The 23,337-nt window shown below is 44.2% G+C and overlaps 1 protein-coding gene across 1 annotated transcript in view; it reads right to left on the reverse strand.

Annotated features, from left to right (window-relative positions):
• LOC126237094 (short transient receptor potential channel 4-like) overlaps positions 1 to 23,337 on the reverse strand; it is a 318,000-nt gene that overhangs the window by 161,627 nt on the left and 133,036 nt on the right. The window contains exon 7 of the mRNA XM_049946938.1: positions 4,553 to 4,854. Within this exon, the coding sequence (XP_049802895.1) occupies positions 4,553 to 4,854 (302 nt within the window). The remainder of the gene's footprint in view (positions 1 to 4,552; positions 4,855 to 23,337) is intronic.

Consider the following 23,337-nt stretch of genomic DNA (forward strand, 5'->3'; position numbering starts at 1 on the left):
CTTGGAAGCAGAAATAGAAAAGGCGCTGAAGGAGATGAAGAATAGGAAGGCATGTGGAATTGATGATTTGCCAGCAGAACTGTTGAAGAGTCTGGGAAACAAGGAAAGAAAAGAATAGTAACGAGATATATGACAAAGGGGAATGGCCTGAGGACTTCCTTGCAACAGTTATGATACCAATAGAGAAAAAGAGAAACACTAAAAAAATGTGAAGAGCATCGGACCATCAGTCTAATTTCTCATACAACTAAAGTCTTGCTGAGAATATTGAATAGAAGTCTATATGGCAAGCTGGATAGAGGGATTGCAGAGGAGCAGTTCTTATTTAGAAGAGGAAAAGGAACAAGAGATGCTATTGGCCTGTTAAAGATATTTGGAAAAAGGTAGAGAAATCTTTGCTGTTTTTATAGATTTAGAAAGGCTTTTGACAGAGTTCAGTGGAACAAGTTGATGGATATTTTGAAGAGTAAAGGAGTAGATTGGAAAGAGAGACGACTGATATAGAATCTATATTTACACCAGAAAGTAAGGATAAGGATTGGAAATGAAATGTCAGAAGGAAGCAGCATTGGACGAGATGTTAGACAAGGTTGTTGCTTTTCCGCACTGTATTTAATGCATACCTTGAACAGATTATTGCGAAAGGCTTAGATGGAAAGAGAGGAATATGTATTGGTGGAAAGATAAGAGAATGTATAAGATTTGCTGATGACATGGTATTAGTGGCAGAAAGTGAGCAGACAGTGAATAACATGCTGAAAGATCTGAATGAAGCTTGTGTGGAATATGGGATGCAAATAAACACATAAAAAACAAAGAGAATGGTCATCAGTACAAGACGCAGACTGTCCAATATTAAAATAGGACAATCTATTATTAGCCAAGTAAGTGCATTTAAATATCTTGGAAGCACAATAACTGAAGACTTGAGATGTCACCAGGAGGTGAAAACTCGAATTGCCATAGCGAAGGAGGCATTCAACAGAAAGAGGAGACTCTTATGTGGAAAATTAGATAAAGGGCTAAGGAAAAGGCTTGGCAAATGTTTTGTCTGGAGTGTGGCACTATATGGGGCAGAAAAATGGACGCTGAGACGAGAGGATGAAAAAAAGTTAGAAGCATTTGAGATGTGGATGTGGAGGAGAATGGAGAGGATAAGCTGGATGGAAAGAGTGAGTAATGAAAGAGTACTGGAAAGGGTTGATGAGAGAAGATGTCTGCTGAAGGTTGTAAGAGAAAGGAAAAAGAACTGGTTGGGACATTCATTGAGAAGGGAGTGCTTGCTAGCAGATGCTTTGGAAGGATTGATTTGTGGGAGAAGAGTGAGACGAAGAAGGAGACACAAGATGATAGATAAAGGGAAGAGGAAATTATGCAGACCTGAAGAGGATGGCAGAAGACCGGACAGCCTGGAGAACTACCATGTGAAAACCTGCCTTTTGGCAGAACACTGATTATTATTATTATTATTGTTGGCGGATTTTCCCTAAAAGGAAATCGTTAAGCTTATGACTTTGAAGGCTTGTTCTTCTTGTCCTTCCAGTACTCCTTCATTCTCTTGGAGAGGGCCTCTTTTCTCTCCTCAGACCATTCTTGTTTGGTCCGCTGTTTTAGCGCTTCTGACTTTACTTCCCAATTGTCTATGTGTTTTCGGAAGGTGCTTCTGTCTGTGGTGTTTGTGGTGCCAATTGCTTGTAGGTCTTTTCGGACTCCTTCCATCCAGGGTGTCGAGACTTTAAGTGTCTTGATGTGTTCTAGAATTTTCTTGGTGAGTCTTGTTTCAGGGAGTCTATCTAAATGTCCGTAGAATTTAAGGCGCCTTTTTCTCATATCGTTCTCGATGTTCGAATATGCTTCTACTGGTGAGTTCTTCTGTAGTCTGTAGCCATCTGGTGTGGGTCTTCCTCCTAAAATTTTCCTCATGATTTTGCGTTCTTCTTTTTTGATTTCTTCAATTTTGATTTTCCTGTTGAGTGCTAGTGTTTCGCTGACATACAGTACGGCGGGTTTGATCACTGTGTTATAGTGTCTGATCTTGGTGTTTCTGGAAATGCATTGTTTGTTGTAGACGTTTCGTACCATGCCTCGTGATTTCCGTGTCTTCTGTTGTCTGTCTTCGTAAGCCAGTTTCTCTGTTCCGGTCGGTTCGATGATTTCGCCTAGGTATCTGAAGTGTGTGACCCCTTTAATTTTGCCGTACTTGGTTGTGATGTCGTCGCCTTCTCTTGTTAGGACTTGCGTTTTTTTTTTTTTTATTTTCAACTGACCACTGCGGCGATAGTGAGGGCATCCGTATGAGAATAAATTTATCAAAACATGAAAATTGCGGTCCTCGTGAAAAGAGATAAGTTCTAGGAAAGGGAAAACTGTTGCTGAGGTTCGTAGCAGATGATAGATAAAGGGAAGAGGAAATTATGCAGACCTGAAGAGGATGGCAGAAGACTGGACAGCCTGGAGAACTACCATGTGAAAACCTGCCTTTTGGCAGAACACTGATTATTATTATTATTATTATTATTATTATTATATCAACTGACCACTGCGGCGATAGTGAGGGCATCCGTATGAGAATAAATTTATCAAAACATGAAAATTGCGGTCCTCGTGAAAAGAGATAAGTTCTAGGAAAGGGAAAACTGTTGCTGAGGTTCGTAGCAGATGATAGATAAAGGGAAGAGGAAATTATGCAGACCTGAAGAGGATGGCAGAAGACTGGACAGCCTGGAGAACTACCATGTGAAAACCTGCCTTTTGGCAGAACACTGATTATTATTATTATTATTATTATTATTATTATATCAACTGACCACTGCGGCGATAGTGAGGGCATCCGTATGAGAATAAATTTATCAAAACATGAAAATTGCGGTCCTCGTGAAAAGAGATAAGTTCTAGGAAAGGGAAAACTGTTGCTGAGGTTCGTAGCAGTTGTTCCCAACAGGTTCGCGAAAACCATGCCAGCAAATGAACGTAACCACGTTGACTACAAAAGGACAAGCAACGAGAGAACTGAGGTGCTACTGTACAGAGTTTTCGGAACTATCCAGTAACACAAATGACTGTTTGCACTGTTTTTTATCAAAGTGTCGTGATAACATGGTCCTGGGGCCTGAAGACCGTTGTGCGTCACACACGCACTCTTGTTTCGTAGCAACGCTAAAGCGTCTGCTTGGGTCTTCCACCAACACCCGACATCACTGCCTGGAGGTGGCGAGTAGTACTTCGTCGGAATATTGCCCAGTTTAAGTGAGACCACTCTATAAAACACAAGAACTTCAGTGACAACAGTACATAGTACGGAAGTTCCCGACATTTGAATTTTGCACGCAAATGGTTACGAGTACACTGAAATACCGCTGGGTGTACCCCCATACATCATTCCTGATTCGGTGAGGTAAGAAATTGTGAGATGAGTGGTTTGGTTGTTTGTTGGTGAGCATATTTCCATTGCAGTGTTTCAGTGTTTTGGATTTTGCGAAGGCTGACGGGAAAGAGCAGCTTGTTGTTTTAATCTTACGAAACCGCTGCTTCTATGCACTAATGTTAAAGCAAGCTTTTGGAGACAACGCTTTAGTTTAGACATAAACTTACGACTGGTGTAAGACTTCCGAAACAGGCGAATTTCAACCGATGACGATGTCCTGTCTCGTCGGTCGTCAACTCGGGTCACACCAGAAAATGTTCAGTAAGTGAGGGATCTGATTGTGCAAAATCGCAAAAAGACTATCCAAGACCTCTACCACACCTTGCGAACAAGCTATGTTCCATGTGAACGTATTCTTTCAGGAGAACTGAGCATGAGAAGGACTGTGGTGAAATCTGTGCCACGACTACCTCAAGATCAGAAGCACCATCGCGTGGAAGTCTGCAAGGAACGCCAACAACTGTTTCAAGGCGATCCAAACTTCCTTTCAAAGGTCGTCAATGGTGACGAAAGTCTGTTTTACGGCTGTGACCCTGACATTAAGCAGCAATCGTCGCAGTGGAAGAGTCCTTCTCTACTTCGGCCACAAAGACCTCAACAAGTGAATAGTAACATTAAGTTCTTGGTGATCCGTCTTTTTTTCTTAACAATGACAGATTGTTCAAAACGAGTTTATTCCTCTTGGTCAGACGCTGAATAAAAAGTTGTATTCCGATGTTCTAAGACGTTTTCGGAAGGTCACAAGTGAAAATCTACAGAAGTGGCGTACGAGCGTGTGGCCAATACTCAGAAATTTTTGATTAAAAACAAAAAGACAGTTCTTTCTCGTCCACCATACTCACAAGACTTACCTCCATGTGTCTTCTTCTTCCCCAAGATTAAAATCAACCTGAGGGGGCGAAGATTTGATACAGTGGTTGCTTTTCATATGCAATCGGAAACGGTAGTAAACATCCATAAAAAATCAAAATGGCCGAAAATCTAGGATAGGTACGTTTGTTCACGAGGAGACTACTTTGAAGGTGATGGTTCGGAATAATATTTAGGTAAAATTAAATAATTTTAGTTGATACATTGCGAGAACTTTTCGGTAGCCCCTCTTATTTTTGTCAAGAAAATTAGCTGTACCTGCAGTGAAAGCGAGGAAGAAGAGGGCGAAGATGGCTGTGTACTTGGCGATGTCGCGCGTCATCTTTCCGACGGAGACGAGCAGCGGGCCCAGGTGGTAGTTGAGCTGGAAGAGCAGCAGCAGACGGCCGAACGCCATGATGGTGGCGATGGCGAAGAGCCCCTCCGCCACCAGCGTGGGGTCCAGGTAGTGCCAGTACGCGCGCTCCAGCGTCTCCTGGTCCGAGGCCTGGACGTCCAGTAGCGCGCACAGCCACGATGTGAATGTCGCCACGAACAGCAGGTGCGTCACCACGTCGTACCTGGGCGCACGACACGCCGTCAGGCCAAAAATTGCTGCTGGGCTGTTCATCTAACGTTTAGCTTACTTCGGGTACATTCGATGCGGGCGTTACCGCATTTTCAGGCACGGCCAGACATCCAGGTATTTCATATTCAGTCGGGAGTAGTACAGCCTGTTAGTGGTAACGTCTGTGAGGGGCGTCCAATAAGTAATGCGTTTTTTTCTGAAAGCGGATTGGCTTTATTCAGGATTTCAGTACTGTTGAGTGGTACTTAAGATAGGTAAATAAATTAGTGAAATAAATGTGAAGTGAAGTAGAAATTAGAAAATAAATAAAAACTTAGTTTAGTTTAGAAGAATTACACACTGGCAAACAGCGGACAGAGCAGCAGTGACAGAAGAGCCAATGACCGTGAAGTCAGCACATTCAGAAGAAGTCATCGTCCCACATAAGTGGACGCTGTCGATTCAGCTGTCAGGGCATCACCCGACCGGCTCATGTGTTTCTCAATTGTCACATGTGATCAAAGGCCCTTGCCTACATTCCAAGGGCCAATGACCGACGTTAAGAAGATTCTTCGAGAAGCTTTTCAACGTAACAGGAGAGGAAATGACCGTGAAGTCGTTCACCTCCAGTGAACTGAAGTAAATAAATACACGAGACGCAGTGGGCCTGACAGTAGTTTTCAGTTCAGTTCCAGTACAGTTCAGTCGGTGCTGAAGACCGTCATGCAGGAAGAGACTACATCGTACACAGAAGCACCAAGTCCGCCGCTGTAATGGAATAGCAAGCAGCAGCCTCGCCGCCAGAAGACAGAAGTTAGAAGGTAATTGAAGACTGATTTTTACGTACCCGGGTGACTCGTGAGGACGGGAAGGAGACGGCCTCACATCAGCAGTCACCTGTGAGCTGGGATGAAGACCTGACAGCTGAAGAAGACTGGCAAGCTGGAGTCCGTTGTTCGAGTCCGGGACACTGGCCTTCCCCCGCCGCGCCGCTCCGCTGGCCGACGCCCAACACACGCGGCCACATAGAGAAGAGAAACACTGGGACGCCACATCCAAGGTATCACCATCCGATTCACGACTTCGTTCTCAATAATTAAACGGGCCGCTTCACGATGCGCGTCTCCAGTCAACTGGGCGAGACGGCGACACGAGATACACACCGCTAGGCGTAGTCAGACGCCGCCGCTGCCACAGCAAGAAGGCTTCGCAGACGACACAGCTGCCGCTCTCCCAGTCAGAACAGTCCAGTAAGGAAACCGTTGTACAAAACTTTCAATAAAAGTTACCTTATGTAAAAATGCTGTTTCATTCTACCTCATACCCGAGCCAAGGAAGAACCCACCCTGCCCACATGTTGTTAAGAGAGAAAAAGTAATTTACTTAGTGTTTTTCGCCCTGACATAATGCTTTAGAATCAAATGCCCTTTGCAGTAATGCTCATCCTGACAACCGACTAGCATCAAAAAAGAAAACTCAGCTACAGCACGTCGTATTATTAGCTACAAAAGCCTATTTCCAACATAATCTCTGTTCAGTGCGACGGCCGTACGCCACCTTACTGGGAAGGCCTATATGCCTGTATGGTACTACCCTACTGGTCGACGCCCGAGCCAACATCTTGCTGCATCAACAACTTCCCCATCATCCACGTACTGTTTCATGTAGAGTGCATCCTTCATTGGGCCAAACAGATAGAAGTCGGAAGGTACGAGGTCCAGGCTGTAGGGTGGACGAGAAAGCATATTCCACTAAAGTTTTGTAACCTCCTCTCGGATGCCCAGACTTGTCCGAGGCCTTGCGTTGTCATGGAGAAGCAGAAGTTCGTTTGCATTTTTGTGGCGACGAACACGCTGGAGACGTTCCTTCAATTTCCTGAGGGTAGCACAATACATTTCATTGGAGGAGTACTGGTGTGGTACCACTCCATGGATTGCCATTTTATTTCCGGTTCGAAGCGATGAACCCCTGTTTCATCACCTGTGACGATGTTCGAAAAAAATGATCACGATCAACTTTGTAACGACAAGCAGTTTCGCACAGATGGTCCTTCGTTGCTCTGTAGGGTCCTCTGTTAGGCAGCTAGGAATCCAGAGGGAACACACCTTTACGTATACCAACTGGTGGACGAGTGTGTCAGCACTGTCAACAGAAACGTCCAATTTAGCAGCGTAGTGTTTGTGATCTGTAGATTACATCGAACGAGAGTGTCCGCACGTTCCAACATTGCAGGAGTCCCAAGTGTGGGCAGCCGGCCAACACGCGGGAGGTCGGACAGGTTGTGGTGATAACAGACGCCTCGCCCAACGACTCACAGTAATGTTTTTTACGGCCAGGTCTCCGTAGACATTCTCCAAGCGTCTATGAATATCTGCAGCCCTCTGGTTTTCCGCTAAAAGAAACTCTTTGACGAACGACTCTCCGTTACAGACGCCATTTTGAAGGCTACGTATAGCGCTGCCACCAATCGGAACTTGATGGAACTAAAGGGGCTCAAGCGGGAATATTCCACGACGTCTCACAAGAACTTCCGTATTTTTTCAACCGGAACTGGCCAAGAATAAAAGTTTATTGCATTACTTATTGAACGCCCCTCGTATTTAACAAAATATACCGAACTAAAATACCCTTAATTGCACTTCGCTCACTATTTCAGATGAGCTCAGGTTTCTTTATAAAGCTTTGAACTGTGAGCATAATTTATTTGTTGTTGTTGTGGTCTTCAGTCCAGAGACTGGTTTGATGCAGCTCTCCATGCTACTCTATCCTGTGCAAGCTTCTTCATCTCCCAGTACCTATTGCAACCTACATCCTTCTGAATCTGTTTAGTGTATTCATCTCTTGTTCTCCCTCTACGATTTTTACCCTCCACGCTGCCCTCCAATACTAAATTGGTGATCCCTTGATGCCTCAGACAATGTCCTACAACCGATCCCTTCTTCTATTCAAGTTGTGCCACAAACTCCTCTTCTCCCCTATTCAATACCTCCTCCTTAGTTATGTGATCTACCCATTTAATCTTCAGCATTCTTTTGTAGCACCTCATTTCGAAAGCTTCTATTCTCTTCTTGTCTAAACTATTTATCGTCCACGTTTCACTTCCATAAATGGCTACACTCCATACAAATACTTTCAGACATGAATTTCTGACACTTAAACCTATACTCGATGTTAACAAATTTCTCTTCTTCAGAAACGCTTTCCTTCCCATTGGCAGTCTACATTTTATATCCTCTATACTTCGACCATCATTAATTATTTTGCTCCCCAAATGGCATAACCCATTTACTAATTTAAGGGTCTCATTTCCTAATCTAATTCCCTCAGCATCACCGGATTTAATTCGACTACATTCCATTATCCTCGTTTTGCTTATGTTGATATTCATCTTATATCCTCCTTTCAAGACACTGTCCACTCCATTCAGCCGCTCTTCCAGGTCCTCTGCTGTCTCTGGCAGGATTACAATGTTATCAGCGAACCTTCAAGTTTTTATTTCTTCTCCATGGATTTTAATTCCTACTCCGAATTTTTCTTTTGTTTCCTTTATTGTTTGCTGAATATACAGATTGAGTAACTTCAGGGGTTGGCTACAACCCTGTCTCACTCCCTTCCCAACCACTGCACTGCTTCCCTTTCATGCCCCTCGACTCTTATAACCGCCATCTGGTTTCTGTACAAATTGTAAATAGCCTTTCGCTCCCTGTATTTTACCCCTGCCACCTTCAGAATTTGAAAGAGACTATTCCAGTCAACGTTGTCAAAAGCTTTCTCTAAGTCTACAAATGCTAGAAACGTAGGTTTGCCTTTCCTTAATCTACCTTCTAAGATAAGTCGTAGGGTCAGTATTGCCTCACGTGTTCCAACGTTTCTACGGAATCCAAACTGATCTTCCCTGAGGTCGGCTTCTACCAGTTTTTCCATTCGTCTGTAAAGAATTCGTGTTAGTATTTTTCTGCCGTAGCTTATTAAACTGTAGTTCGGTAATTTTCACATATGTCAACACCTGCTTTCATTGAGATTGTAATTATTATATTCTTCTTGAAGTCTGAGGGTATTTCGCCTGTCTCATACATTTTGCTCACCAGATGGTAGAGTTTTGTCAGGGCTGGCTCTCCCAAGGCTATCAGTAGTTCTAATGGAATGTTGTCTACTCCCGGGGACTTGTTTCGACTCAGGTCTTTCAGTGCTCTGTCATACTCTTCACGCAGTATAGTACCTCCCATTTCATCTTCATCTACATCCTCTTCCATTTCCATAATATTGTCCTCAAGTACATCGCCTTGTATAGACCCTCTATATACTCCTTCCACTTTTCTGCTTTCCCTTCTTTGCTCAGAACTGGGTTTCTATCTGAGCTCCTGATATTCATACAAGTGGTTCTCTTTTCTACAAAGGTCTCTTTAATTTTCCTGTAGGCAGTATCTATCTTACCCTGTAACACTGCTCTCGGGCGCACAATACTCATTAAAGCCTGTACTATGGTAAGTTGACGGGCTTCACCTTACGAGAAAGGATTTTTGTTTACATATTGACCGCGTGTACTTGAATGGAGGCAAATCAGACTTACACTCACTCAGTAATAACAATGATACGTCAAGCAAGTACAAAATGCAACTACACGTCAGGACGGACAAGAAACAACACAGAAGATGCTACCAATTTGTTAATAATACGGTCGCCAGCCTAATTAGGCATTAACTAAGTTTCTTTCCTGTCCAAGTTGATGTACGTTCATGCCAAACAATACGTAATAATACTGCATAATATGGTAAATTTTAGAACCAGAAAATCTACTGAACTGATAATTTCACTTTCTGTACCAATATGGATAAACCATAAATACATAACATTACACTATAATGTTCACTACAAAACTTCGTACTGTCCATAGATCTGATTAAAATCGGGCATAGGTTACCCTAGAAATAGCACTTTCGAAACACACACACAATGTCAATTTTGATAAATGTAAAACACTGATAAATTTTGGTTTTTATATTGGCTTTAACTTTGCTGGTCTAATCAGTTTAGAACAATTCAGAATTCAAGTGAAAAAAAAGGGGGGGACCTTGAAACTGTTATGACCACTGTATTAAAACAATTAATAATTGAAATCATTAAGCACTCAAGATTTCCAATATATGAATTACTACTCTTTTTATCTTATTTCCTGCTCATTTAAAATACCATTATATCTGCCTCAAAATAATTAAACTTCATTACTAATTCAATTTCAAAATTATCTTCCAACTTTGTCAGACCTATGTTATTCGTCTATTATTTCATTAACAACAAAGTTCTTTAAACATCATTCTAACATAGCTAGGTCTGCAGGTAATTATTATTAACATAAACTTTAATTCTTCATTTCGGGACACTCGGATTGCACAACATTTGGAAAGGACCCTGGCTAGGTTAGTTGTGAGGATAATTAAATGATAGGACAGTTCTGGTAAAATTTAAGTTGTTATTGAACAGTATGGAACAAAAGTAACACTGGTCCACACGAATACAGTACTAAAAGTTTCAACCTGTTCGTATCGATGCGGCGGTTGGCGGGTGGCGAGATGGCGAGGCACAGAGCACACATACAATCACAGCAATGGCTCTTGATGTATCGGCACTTTACTTCTTCATAGCGTCGCAATACTTTTCCATTTAGTGCCTATGGAATTTTGCCATGCTGTAAGGGCGTTGGGACGGCTTATCCGAGGCTCAATGAAACTGCGTCTTCCAGGAGAGCCCCCTCGATCCAGAACGTGTTGCTCAGACCAATGCCCAACTCCGACTACTACTGCTGAGCCCGTTATGCCGTGCAGCGCCCGTGTGCATTTTCCCGCGCTCGCCTGCCATCCACCTTTTACCGCTCCCCTACAGACAGGGTATTCACCAGAGGTTTTGCATTCTACATATCCTAATACATTGCCTACGTGTGGACCAGACGCACCATTACAACTTTGACATCTTACAATAGTTTCACGTTTCTTACATTTCAATTCTGTTATAATATTGCTTGAAATTTGACATAAACATTAATATTCACTTCGAAATTTGTTTATAGTTTCCTTTAACATAATGGCATGAAACAAAAAAAAAGAAATGAAATCAGAACATCGATTACACTAATTCGTCAAAAATCAGAAGAAAAAATTATTATATGTACAATAGTACAGCGTTGTTGTTGTTACAATCCCTAGTGAGATAAGTCTCTACATCATACATTTGTCCTCTAGCCATCCCTGCTTAGCCTTTTTGCACTTCTTGTCGATCTCATTTTTTAGACGTTTGTATTCCTTTTTGCCTGCTTCATTTACTGCATTTTTATATCAATTAAATTCAATATTTCCTCTGTTACCCAAGGATTTCTACTAGCCCTCGTCTTTTTACCTACTTGATCCTCCGCTGTCTTCACTATTTCATCTCTCAAAGCTACCCATTGTTCTTCTACTGTATTTCTTTTCCCTATTCTTGTCAATCGTTTCCTAATGCTCTCCCTGAAACTCTCTACAACCTCTGGTTCTGTCAGTTTATCCAGGTACCATCTCCTTAAATTCCCCATTTTTTGCAGTTTCTTAAGTTTTAATCTACTTTAAATGAGACACTTAAGGTAGTAAAGGAGTTTTGCTATTTGGGGAGCAAAATAACTGATGATGGTCGAAGTAGAGAGGATATAAAATGTAGACTGGCAATGGGAAGGAAAGCGTTTCTGAAGAAGAGAAATTTGTTAACATCGAGTATAGATTTAAGTGTCAGGAGGTCGTTTTTGAAAGTATTTGTATGGAGTGTAGCCATGTATGGAAGTGAAACATGGACGATAAATAGTTTAGACAAGAAGAGAATAGAAGCTTTCGAAATGTGGTGCTACAGAAGAGTGCTGAAAATTAGATGGGTAGATCACATAACTAATGAGGAGGTGTCGAAGAGGATTGGGGAGAAGAGAATTTTGTGGCACAACTTAACTAGAAAAAGGGATCGGTTGGTAGAACATGTTCTGAGGCATCAAGGGATCACCAATTTAGTATTGGAGGGCAGCGTGGAGGGTAAAAATCGTAGAGGGAGACCAAGAGATGAATACACCAAGCAGATTCAGAAGGATGTAGGTTGCAGTAGGTACTGGGAGATGAAGAAGTTTGCACAGGATAGAGTTGCATGGAGAGCTGTATCAAACCAGTCTCAGGACAGAAGACCACAACAACAACAATAATCTGCAGTTCATAACCAATAGCTTGTGATCAGAGTCCACATCTGCCCCTGGAAATGTCTTACAATTTAAAACCTGGTTCCTAAATCTCTGTCTTACCATTATATACTTTATCTGAAACCTTCCAGTATCTCCAGGGCTCTTCCATGTATACAACCTTCTATGATTCTTCACTATCTGAGTAATTTCTTTTGTCTCATCATACATTTCGCCAATCTCTTCATCGGCAGAGCTAGTTGGCATATAAACTGTGGTAGGAGTGGGCTTCGTGTCTATCTTGGCCACAATAATGCGTTCACCATGCTGGTTGTAGTAGCTTACCCACACTACTATTTTTTATTCGTTATTAAACCTACTCCTGAATTACCCCTATTTTATTTGGTATTTATAACCCTGTATTCACTTGACCAAAAGTCTTGTTGCTCCTGCCACCGAACTTCACTAATTCCCACTATATCTAACTTTAAACTATCCATTTCCCTTTTTAAATTTTCTAACCTACCTGCCCGATTAAAGGATCTGACATTCCACGCTCCGACCCGTAGGACGCCAATTTTCTTTCTCCTGATAACAACGTCCTCTTGAGTAGTCCCCGCCGGGAGATCTGAATGGGGGACTATTTTACCTCCGGAATATTTTACCCAAGAGGACGCCATCATCACTTAAGCAAACAGTAAAGGTGCATGCTCTCGGGAAAAATTACGGCTGTAGTTTCCCCTTGCTTTTAGCCATTCGCAGTACCTGCGCAGCAAGGCCGTTTTGGTTAGTGTTACAAGGCCATATCAGTCAATCATCCAGACTATTGCCGCTGCAACTACTGAAAAGGCTGCTGCCCCTTCTTCAGGAACCACACGTTTGTCTGGCCTCTGAACACATACCCCTCCGTTGTGGTTGCACCTACGGTACGGCTATCTGTATCACTGAGGCATGGAAACCTCCCCACCTATGGCAAGGTCCATGGCTCATGGGGAGGGGAATGGGATCATTTATTTATAGAACAGATAATATTTTTTGACAAGTAGATGATCCAGTAACGTTATGTTACTAATTTGATAAAACTGTCCCTTCATGAGAGAATTAATGGCTGTTTGTAGGCACACAAGTAGTCGTAACGTCCTTACTCGTTCGCTGTTCATCGAAGTACTGTATCGTTATTTTACCGGGAAAACGTTATCACTGGTTCTACACATTTAGGGGTAATATCTACTAGGCGTAGCTGCACGAATTTGTAACATTTCTTAGGCTGAACTAGTAATGATTTCATTTATTTTGAGAGTAGCTCTCCAAAAGTTGCTTTTGTGATTGGATATTTTCTCAGACATAAAGCACCACATCTTAACGCGAATTTAGCTGCTCGAAGAAAAATATTTGAATTGTAACGCAGCCGATATGCAGTAAGGCAAGCTATTTCGTTATTCTCATATTCGATTATGTAATTTGGGTGAACATTGCCCAAAATTTTGCCGTCTTTTCATTACAGTGAATTCGCACAAGCAATAAAAATGGAAATGTGTAACTTCTAACCCTGCACTTCAGTATATGACTCCGCTCTCCTAACCATTGCGCCAAGCGAGACAGAGGTAAGAGCAGTTTCCTTGAATGCCTAATTTCATATGCTAGTCGAAGGTAATTGGTGGCTTTTATCTGCGTTCTAAAACGTGCAAAATTATAATTTCAAATTGCAAAAGACAAATATGAACTTTGCACAAAGAACTAGTTGTTAATATTAGTCTTTCATTCTTAGTTAAGCCTGATCGGTATAAACGCATAAAAAGCTTTTATAGCGTTTGTGCTTCATATTTGTTGCTATCCAAATGCTGTCGCTGTAGTTCATCGAAATGCTGTCGCTGCAGTTCGAACATTCAGTCAGGTCCTTAGGTCCTTAATCTGTGTCGTAAAGTAAGCAATCTTTGGCACAGCGGGGAATAGGTGAATACAGAGTGATGCGTCCGATATCTCGCTCATTTTGAACCAATGACACTCTTCCTCTGACGGCACACCGTGCTCCAGTTTGTATGCTGCCATTGCCAAATGGTCCGATTTTTCTGCCATTTTGTCTACAGTGGCCCAGTTTTTCTGCTGTTGAGTGTATCTAAACCAAATAAAGTGTTTACTGCATAGAAGGGAGCAATGGTAGTGAAATCTTAAGGATCTTGGAATTGTTCACTTACTTTCTGATACATTTATTCTCCAATGGTCCTTCTTTTGCTGACTGTAAAAATCAGTTTCAGCTGAACTGTTATTAATACAGCCTCAATACAAGACAAAAAAATTAAAAATTGTGCTCATGCAGACTTTGCCTCCTAGTGAATGGTACAGAACGGAGTTACACAGTCTGATGGAAAAGTTTGCAAGAAGGTCATGTCTAACATAAAGAAAGGAAGGAAACTGGGAATCCCTACAAATCCTAAAGAATTAATTGGGCAGTCAAAGATCAACTAGTTCAAACAAATTTCGGGCTTGCAGCCGGTCGTCGTTCAATACCTCGCATGATATTTCAACAGGGTACCTGCTAAATCATCTTCAGGTAAGCCGTCACAGACTGGCGAAAACGTCTTTTTTTCTTTATTGTTATTTAACACCTTACATAAGGTGGGCTGGCAGCAGCACACTACGCTGCTCTTCAGCCACAAGTTTTACAAAGAAAATACAATGGAGACACAGAATATACAGAACAAAGTTTGGGGCAAAAAGCAGTAGACACAGAAACAAATAACACGTAGCCGTTCACATGCAAAGACACCTAAAGAAACTGTTGGCACCGCACATGGACACTGATAACGGAGACGACACGTGAACGATGGAGCGTGGGCGGCGAAAAACACTGAGGCACAAACACGACGGCACACACACTAAAACGATGGTGATGATCTCCGGCGCACGAATGTCCACTAATGTGTGCGAGTCCAGGGACCTGCCAAGAGGGGAAGAAGGTGGTGGGGGAGGGAGAGGGGAGAGCAAAGATGCCAATGGCAGAGGAGATGGTGGGAGGAATGAAGGGATGGGGGTAGGGGAAGCCTGGGGGAGGAAGGGGGAGAGAGGGAGGAGGGAGGAAGGGGGAGAGAAAGGAGAGAGGGTGCCCATAGGAACAAACACAGGAAGAGGGAGGGGAGTATTAAAGTTGGTAGGAGGGGTAGACGGAGGGGAGGAGGGCATCATCATGGAGGGGGAGCTGGCGGAAGCCACCTTGGAAGAGGGTAAGGAGAGTGGAGAGATGGAGAGCAGGTGGGACGTGGAAATACAGGCGCGGCAGCAGATGGGGGCGGAAGTGGATGGGAGAGACAAGCGGATGAGGAGGATCGAGTTTACGGGAGGTGTAGAGGATCCGTATCCGTTGAGGAAAAGGAGGAGGTGGGGGAACGGAATAAGGTGGTACAGGATCCGCGTGGGGGAGGGGAGACGGATGCGAAAGGCGAGGCAAAAAGCATGGCGTTCAAGGATCTGAAGGGATTTGTAAAAGGTAGGAGGAGCGGAGATCCAGGCAGGGTGGGCGTAGCAGAGGATAGGGTGGACGAGGGATTTATAGGTATGGAGGATGGTGGAGGGGTCCAGACCCCATTTACAGCCAGAAAGGAGCTTGAGGAGACGTAGTCGGGAGTGTGCCTTGACTTGGATTGTCTGGAGGTGGGGGGTCAAGGAGAGGCGACGGTCAAGAGTGACGCCAAGGTACTTAAGGGGGGGGGGGTGAGGGCGATAGGATGGCCATAGACAGTGACATAGAAGTCGAGGAGGCGGGAGGAAGGAGTGGCTTTGCCTACAATGATCACCTGGGTTTTGGAAGGATTGACCTTAAGCGACCACTGGTTGCACCAAGTGGTGAATCTGTCAACATGGGACTGGAGAAGGTGTTGGGAGCGCTGCAGGTTGGGGGCGGGGAAAAGGAAGGCGGTGTCATCGGCGTACTGGAGAAGGTGGATGGGGGGTGAAGGCGACGGCATGTCCGCCGTATGCAAAAGGTACAGAAGAGGGGAGAGGACGGAAACTTGGGGCATACCGGCGGAGGGGAAGAAGGTGTAGGAATCCGTGTTATGGATGGTGACGTAGGAAGGACGTTTGGAAGGAAAGGATCCAATCAGACGGACGTAGTTAATAGGAAGGGCGAAGGTTTGGTGCTTGAAGAGGAGTTCGGAATGCCACACATCGTCATAGGCGCGTTCGAGGTCAAGGGAGAGGAAGATGGTGGAGCGATGGGAATTAAGCTGTTTGGAGAGGAGATGAGTGAGGTGAAGGAGAAGGTCATCGGTAGAGAAGGACGGCCGAAAGCCACACTGGGTAACGGGAAGGAGGCGGTGCTGGCGGAGATGCTGGTGGATGCGTCGGGTAAGGATGGATTCCAGGACCTTGCTGAAGACCGAGGTAAGGCTGATGGGACGGTAGGAGGAGACAGCGGAAGGCGGTTTGTCGGGTTTAAGGAACATCAGGATGCGGGAGGTTTTCCACAGGTCGGGGTTGTAGCCGGTGGACAGGACTACATTATAGAGCTGGGCCAGACTGGAGAGGAAGGAGGCAAGAGTTTCAAGAAGGTGGCGATAGGTGACACGATCGTGACCAGGAGTGTAGCGATGAGATCCTGAGTAGTGATGGAGACATTGAGTTCGGTGTGTGCAATGTTGTCCAAGTGCGGAAACGTCCTCCGTTCCGCAATATATAGCGCGCTGCAACTATTCTGCGCATGGGTCGAAAACTTGATAGATGGACCACACTGCCCGCCGGCAACGCCCTCACTGGTGGAATAGCGGAACTCAGTCGCTGTCTGCGTTGCTGTTTGCCGCGGCCATCGGCGCACTCTGTCGTCTTCGATTTGAGCAAATCGTGGAGATGATGGGATTCCATGCACTGTCCAGCTGGTAGCCGCTGTCCCAGTTCAACAGATTTTCCGCCAGGCGTATTTCTACGGATTCTTTAATAATGGAATCCCAGTAAGATGTTGCTGTGGACAAAATCATTGTTTTCTCATACTCCATTAAATGTCCAGTGGAAATACAATTCACAAAGATCAACTAGGTTCATTGGCACCTAACGTTTACAGCATCAGTCGCGAGTGTGGCATGCAGTACATCGGCCAGACGTAGCTATGTATCTTGCAGGACTCTTTAGAACACGTGTGGTGAGTTCGACTCAACCAAACTGACAAATCTTCAGTGGCAGAGCGCAGCACCATTGAAAAACACATGTTCGTTTTTGAACAGAGAGAAATGCTGTGCCACGTCTAAGGGTTCAAGGATTCGATCGTCAAAGTGACTGTTGAAATAATACGAAGGAAGACTGAAAATTAATGCACAATAATTTAATTACGAAAAAGTTTAATAGGTAACAAAACAAAAATATCACAAATAAACTTACATGTTTTACCTACTTTTCTACACAGTCACCAACGTTCTCACCACATTTCTCACATCGTGGTACCAGTTTCAAAATGCCCCGTTCGTAGATGCCTGTTTGGCTGGAGTATAGTTATAGGGAATTGCTGATTTCACTTCCGTATTTGCGGCAAAGCGTTGGCCGGTCAGGAATTTCTTCGTGGGACGAAACAGATGAAAGTCGGACGGTGTAAGTTCCTAACTGTACGGCAGATGCTGGAGCACCTCCAACCCAAACTTCAGGAGCAGCAACATGGGGGCGAGCACTGTCATAAAGAACTCTGACACCGTCAGCATTAATTTGTGGCGTTTGTCACGAAGGGCAACATGTAACTTAACCAAAATTTTAATGTAGCCTGAAGCATTCGCAGTGGTCCCTTGTTCAGCAATTTCCACTAATAACACACCCTGAATATCCCAGAACACTGTCACAGGCACTTTCCTAGCAGAGTGAGTCACTCTGAAGTTTTCTGTTACTGGAGAACCAGCATGTTTCCATTCCATAGAGGCCTTCTCGGTTTCGGGCGTGCAGTGGTACGCCCACGACTCATCACCAGTGACGATTCCTTTCAAAAAGTCCTGTTCTTCTGCGACGTAACGCGTTAAATGATCCAAGCTTGTCATCATTCGCTAGGCCTTGTGCTTCCCTGCCAAGTTCTTAGGCACCAAACGAGCACTAATTTTACGAAATTTCAAATGTTCAAATGTGTGTGAAATCTTATGGGACTTAACTGCTAAGGTCATCACTCTATAAGCTTACACACTACTTAACCTAAATTATCCTAAGGACGAACACACACATCCATGCCCGAGGGAGCATTCGAACCTCCGCCGGGACCAGGCGCACAGTCCATGACTGCAGCGCCCGCTCGGCTTATTACGAAATTTCAACGTGTCGTGAACAATATCGTACACTACGCCATAGGAAATGTTGAACTACTGCGGTAAGGTTTGCACTTGCACACACCGTTCTTTCAGAATCGCTGTCGCAACGGCTCCGACATTCTGCGGGGTTGCAGCTGTTACCAGCCGCCCGGAGGGTCGCTAATTACTAACGTTCACACGGTCCTCCTGGAGGAACGCACACCACATGGAGACATTGTTGCTACGATCCAGACAGTCGTCCTCGTACAAGCCACACATATCCCTGTGAATTTCACTCGGTTTATGCCCTCTGGCCCACAAATATCGAACTCCACTTCGCTGCTCTTCACAATTTGACGACAGTAACATGTGCGCTAATTTTGTTTCGTAGTTCAGGCTTTTCCCTCTAGTGCTGCACATGAAAACAAAAGACCCTCCGTAGCGCAGACTTCAAGCTACATCGTCGTGAAATTTCAACATTCCAGATCCACTACCAGGAGAGAAAAAATTATGTGCGTTACTTTTCGATCTTCCGTCGTAGTACATGACGAATTTGTCAACCAGGACAGTGGTTTCCAATAGATCTACGCAAGGTATGCGGTAGTAGCAAAAATACGTCAGGAACGCTCGGATGTGAAAGCGATTGAGGCAACGCATGGAACAGACAAGCAGCATCGGGTCTCGATGCCCGGACCCCTCCACTCCGCTGGAAGGAACCTTCCCTCCCTCAACCCCCTTCCCCGCCTCTAGTCACCGGCCGCGACATCTCACCCATAGGCACATGACTGGTCCATCCGTTTGGCCTTCGGCAGAGGAGTCTGTGGTCCAGCAGCTATAAATAAGTGAACTGGACACGAGTCCGACATTTCACCTAAAGATGAATGGTAAACTCGTCGAAACGTTGAGACAACACGGCGCCACAACTCGGCTGACAGATCAAGAAAAAACATAACAAAATTAAAAACGTAACACATCAGCCACTGTTTCCACAAATTATATGAATATCTCGATTCAGTAACCACGGTAAGCAGCCACTTTCATTGATCTGCGTGACCAGTAGTAATGTAGTGTAAACAGGATTGGCTAAAATGGCTCTAAGCACTATGGGACTTAACAGCTGAGGTCATCAGTCCCCTAGAACTTAGAACTACTTAAACCTAACTAACCTAAGGACATCACACACATCCATGCCCGAGGCAGGATTCGAACCTGCGACCGTAGCGGTCACGCAGTTCCAGACTGAAGCGCCGTGAACCGCTCGGCCACACCGCCCGGCTAAACAGGATTCAATATTTACTGTTAGTGTAGTTAAATACTTCCTTTGAAAAATACGGTTGTAAACAAGTGAATAAGTTGCCGTATCAGATAAACAGCAACTACACTCATGCTCATAAACTAAGGATAATTGCAGAATGTGGTGCCACACAAAGTGGCACTACACAAAACTGGCGCTAATAGCATAGGCACATAGGGAACACACACGACACAGATTTGTAAGTCCGCGGTATTGGTGATAAGTTGACAAAACACATGTGCTACAAAACGCCACTGTTTCCTGCGCATGTACCCCAACATCAGTATGGGATATGATCACCATGCACACGTACACAGGCCGCACAACGGGTTGGCATACTCTGGACCAGGTGGTCGTGCAGCTGCTGGGGTATAGCCTTCCATTCTTGCAGCAGTGCCTTTCGAAGCTCCTGAAGTGACGTAGGGGTTTGAATACGTGCAGCGATACGTCGACCGAGAGCATCCCAGACGTGCTCGATGGGGTTTACGTCTGGAGAATAGGCAGGCCACTCCATTCGCCTGATATCTTCTGTTTCAAGGTACTCCTCCACGATGGCAGCTAGTTGGAGCTGTGCGTGATCATCAGTCAGGAGGAAGGTGGCACCCACTGCACCCCTGAAAAGGCGGACATACTGGTTCAAAATAACGTCCCGATACACTTGACGTGTTACAGTTTCTCTGTAAAAGACATGCAGGGGCGTACGTGCACTAGTCATAATCCCACCCCACACCATCAAACCACGACCTCCATACAGGTCCCATTCAAGGACACAAGGGGTTGGTATCTGGTTCCTGGTTCACTCCAGATGAAAACCCGGCGAGAATCACTGGTCAGTGTATACCTGGAGTCGTCCGTGAACATAACCTGGGACCACTGTTCCAATGACCACGTACCGTGGTGTTGACACCAGGCTTTATGGGCTCTCCTGTGACCAGGGCTCAGTGGAATGCACCTTGCAGGTCACTGGGCGAATAAACCATGTCTGTTCAGTCGTCTGTAGACTGTATGTCTGGAAACAACTGTTCCAGTGGCTGCGTTAAGGGACCGAGCAAGGCTACCTGCAGTACTCCGTGGCCGTCTGCGGGCTCTGATGGTGAGATATGGGTCTTCTTGTGGTGTTGTACACTGTGGACGTCCCGTACTGTAGCGCCTGGACACGTTTCCTGTCAGCTGGAATCGTCGCCATAATCTCGACATCACAGCTTGTGGCACACGGAGGGCCCGTGTTACGACCGCTGTGTTTGACCAGCCTCCAGTCGCCCTAGTATGTTACCCCTCATAACGTCATCAATAAGTGTTCTTTGAGTCATTTTCAACCACACAATCACCATTAGCACGTCTGAAATCGTCTGCACACTTACTCGCAGCACCTTACTCTGACATGCACCAACACACCTCTGCGTATATGTACTACTGCCAGCGTCACCGTGCGACGACCGCAGGTCAAATGTACCGCATGGTCACACCCCGATGTGATTTAAACGGTCAAACCGCCCACCACAGCGCTGTTTCACCATGTATCAACATTATCATTAATTTATGAGCATGAGTGTATTTAGTACAGCTGAGGCGGTCGCAGCCTTTATCTTAAATTTCCTTTTTTTAAATTTAACTGCAATAATCACGAATAGCATTAAGTACTATGTTGTTGTTGTTGTTGTTGTGGTCTTCAGTCCTGAGACTGGTTTGATGCAGCTCTCCATGCTACTCTATCCTGTGCAAGCTTCTTCATCTCCCAGTACTTACTGCAACCTACATCCTTCTGAATCTGCTTAGTGTATTCATCTCTTGGTCTCCCTTTACGATTTTTACCCTTCACACTGCCCTCCAATGCTAAATTTGTGATCCCCTGATGCCTCAGCACATGTACTACCAACTGGTCCCCTCTTCTTGTCAAGTTGTGCCACAAACTCCTCTTCTCCCCAATTCTATTCAATACCTCCTCATTAGATCTACCCATCTAATCTTCAGCATTATTCTGTAGCACCATATTTCGAAAGCTTATATTCTCTTCTTGTCTAAACTATTTATCGTCCACGTTATTGTACATGTATATGTTGTACAATAGTACAATAGTACTGTCGAGAGATTCCGTTTATGCTTTACATAACTGAGCAGTGTGTGCAGCACGGACAAGTAAGTGATTTGTAGAAAATGCGACAATACTCTTCAAGATGTGTATTAGAGAACGACTGCAAAGGGAAGCAAGAATAAGATTTAAAGTCCCGTCCATGATGTGTTTATTAGAGTCAGATTTGTCGAGGATGGGGAAGGAAACTGGTCGTTTCTTTTCGAAGGAACCAGCCCTGCATTTATCTTAATTAATTCAGTGGAACAATTGAAATCCTAATTAACGATGGCTGGAAGTGCGATTGTCTCCGGAATATGAGTCGAATATTTAAGCTACAGCGTCACCTCGCTCAGCAGAATGAGTGTGTACGGGAATGAAGCTGAATGGTATGTTGTTGGCCTCGATGCTTGGGTCGGATAAATTATCAGTAGATAATAGAAGTGGATTTTCTTAATAATATGTTGTTGTTGTTGTGGTCTTCAGTCCTGAGACTGGTTTGATGCAGCTCTCCACGCTACTCTATCCTGTGCAAGCTTCTTCATATCCCAGTACCTACTGCAACCTACATCCTTCTGTATCTGCTTAGTGTATTCAACTCTTGGTCTCCCTTTACAATGTTTACCCCCCAAGCTGCCCTCCAATACTAAATTGGTGATCCCTTGATGCCTCAGAACATGTCCTACCAACCGATCACTTCTTCTAGTCAAGTTGTGCCACAAACTCCTCTTCTCCCAAGTTCTATTCAATACCTCCTCATTAGTTATGTGATCTACCCATCTAATCTTCAGCATTCTTCTGTAGCATCACATTTCGAAAGCTTCTATTCTCTTCTTGTACAAACTATTTATCGTCCATGTTTCACTTCCATACATGGCTATACTCCATACAAATACTTTCAGAAACGACTTCCTGACATTTAAATGAATACTCGATGTTAACAAAGTTCTCTTCTTCAGAAACGATTTCCTTGCCATTGCCAGTCTACATTTTATATCCTCTCTACTTCGACCATCATCAGTTATTTTGCTCCCCAAATAGTAAAACTCATTTACTACTTTAAGTGTCTCATTTCCTAATCTAATTCCCTCAGCATCACCAGACTTAATTCGACTACATTCCATTATCTTCGTTTTGCTTTTGTTGATGTTCATCTTATATCCTCCTTTCAAGACACTGTCCATTCCGTTCAACTGCTCTTCCAAGTCCTTTGCTGTCTCTGACAGAATTAGAATGTCATCGGCAAACCTCAAAGTTTTCATTTCTTCTCCATGGATTTTAATACCTACACCAAATTTTTCTTTTGTTTCCTTTACTGATTGCTCAATATACAGATTGAATAACATCGGGGAGAGGCTACAACCCTGTCTCACTCCCTTCCCAACCATTGCTTCCCTTTCGTGCCCCTCGACTCTTATAACTGCCATCTGGTTTCTGTACAAATTGTAAATAGCCTTTCGCTCGCTGTATTTTACCCCTGCCACCTTTGGAATTTGAAAGAGAGTATTCCAGGCAACATTGTCAAAAGCTTTCTCTAAGTCTATTAATGCTAGAATCGTAGGTTTGCCTTTCCTTAATCTTTCTTCTAAGATAAGTCGTAAGGTCAGTATTGCCTCACGTGTTCCAACATTTCTACGGAATCCAAACTGATCTTCCCCGAGGTCGGCTTCTACCAGTTGCTCCATTCGTCTGTAAAGAATTCGCTT

Source organism: Schistocerca nitens, chromosome 1 (genome assembly GCF_023898315.1).
Source record: "Schistocerca nitens isolate TAMUIC-IGC-003100 chromosome 1, iqSchNite1.1, whole genome shotgun sequence".
Classification (NCBI taxonomy): domain Eukaryota; kingdom Metazoa; phylum Arthropoda; class Insecta; order Orthoptera; family Acrididae; genus Schistocerca; species Schistocerca nitens.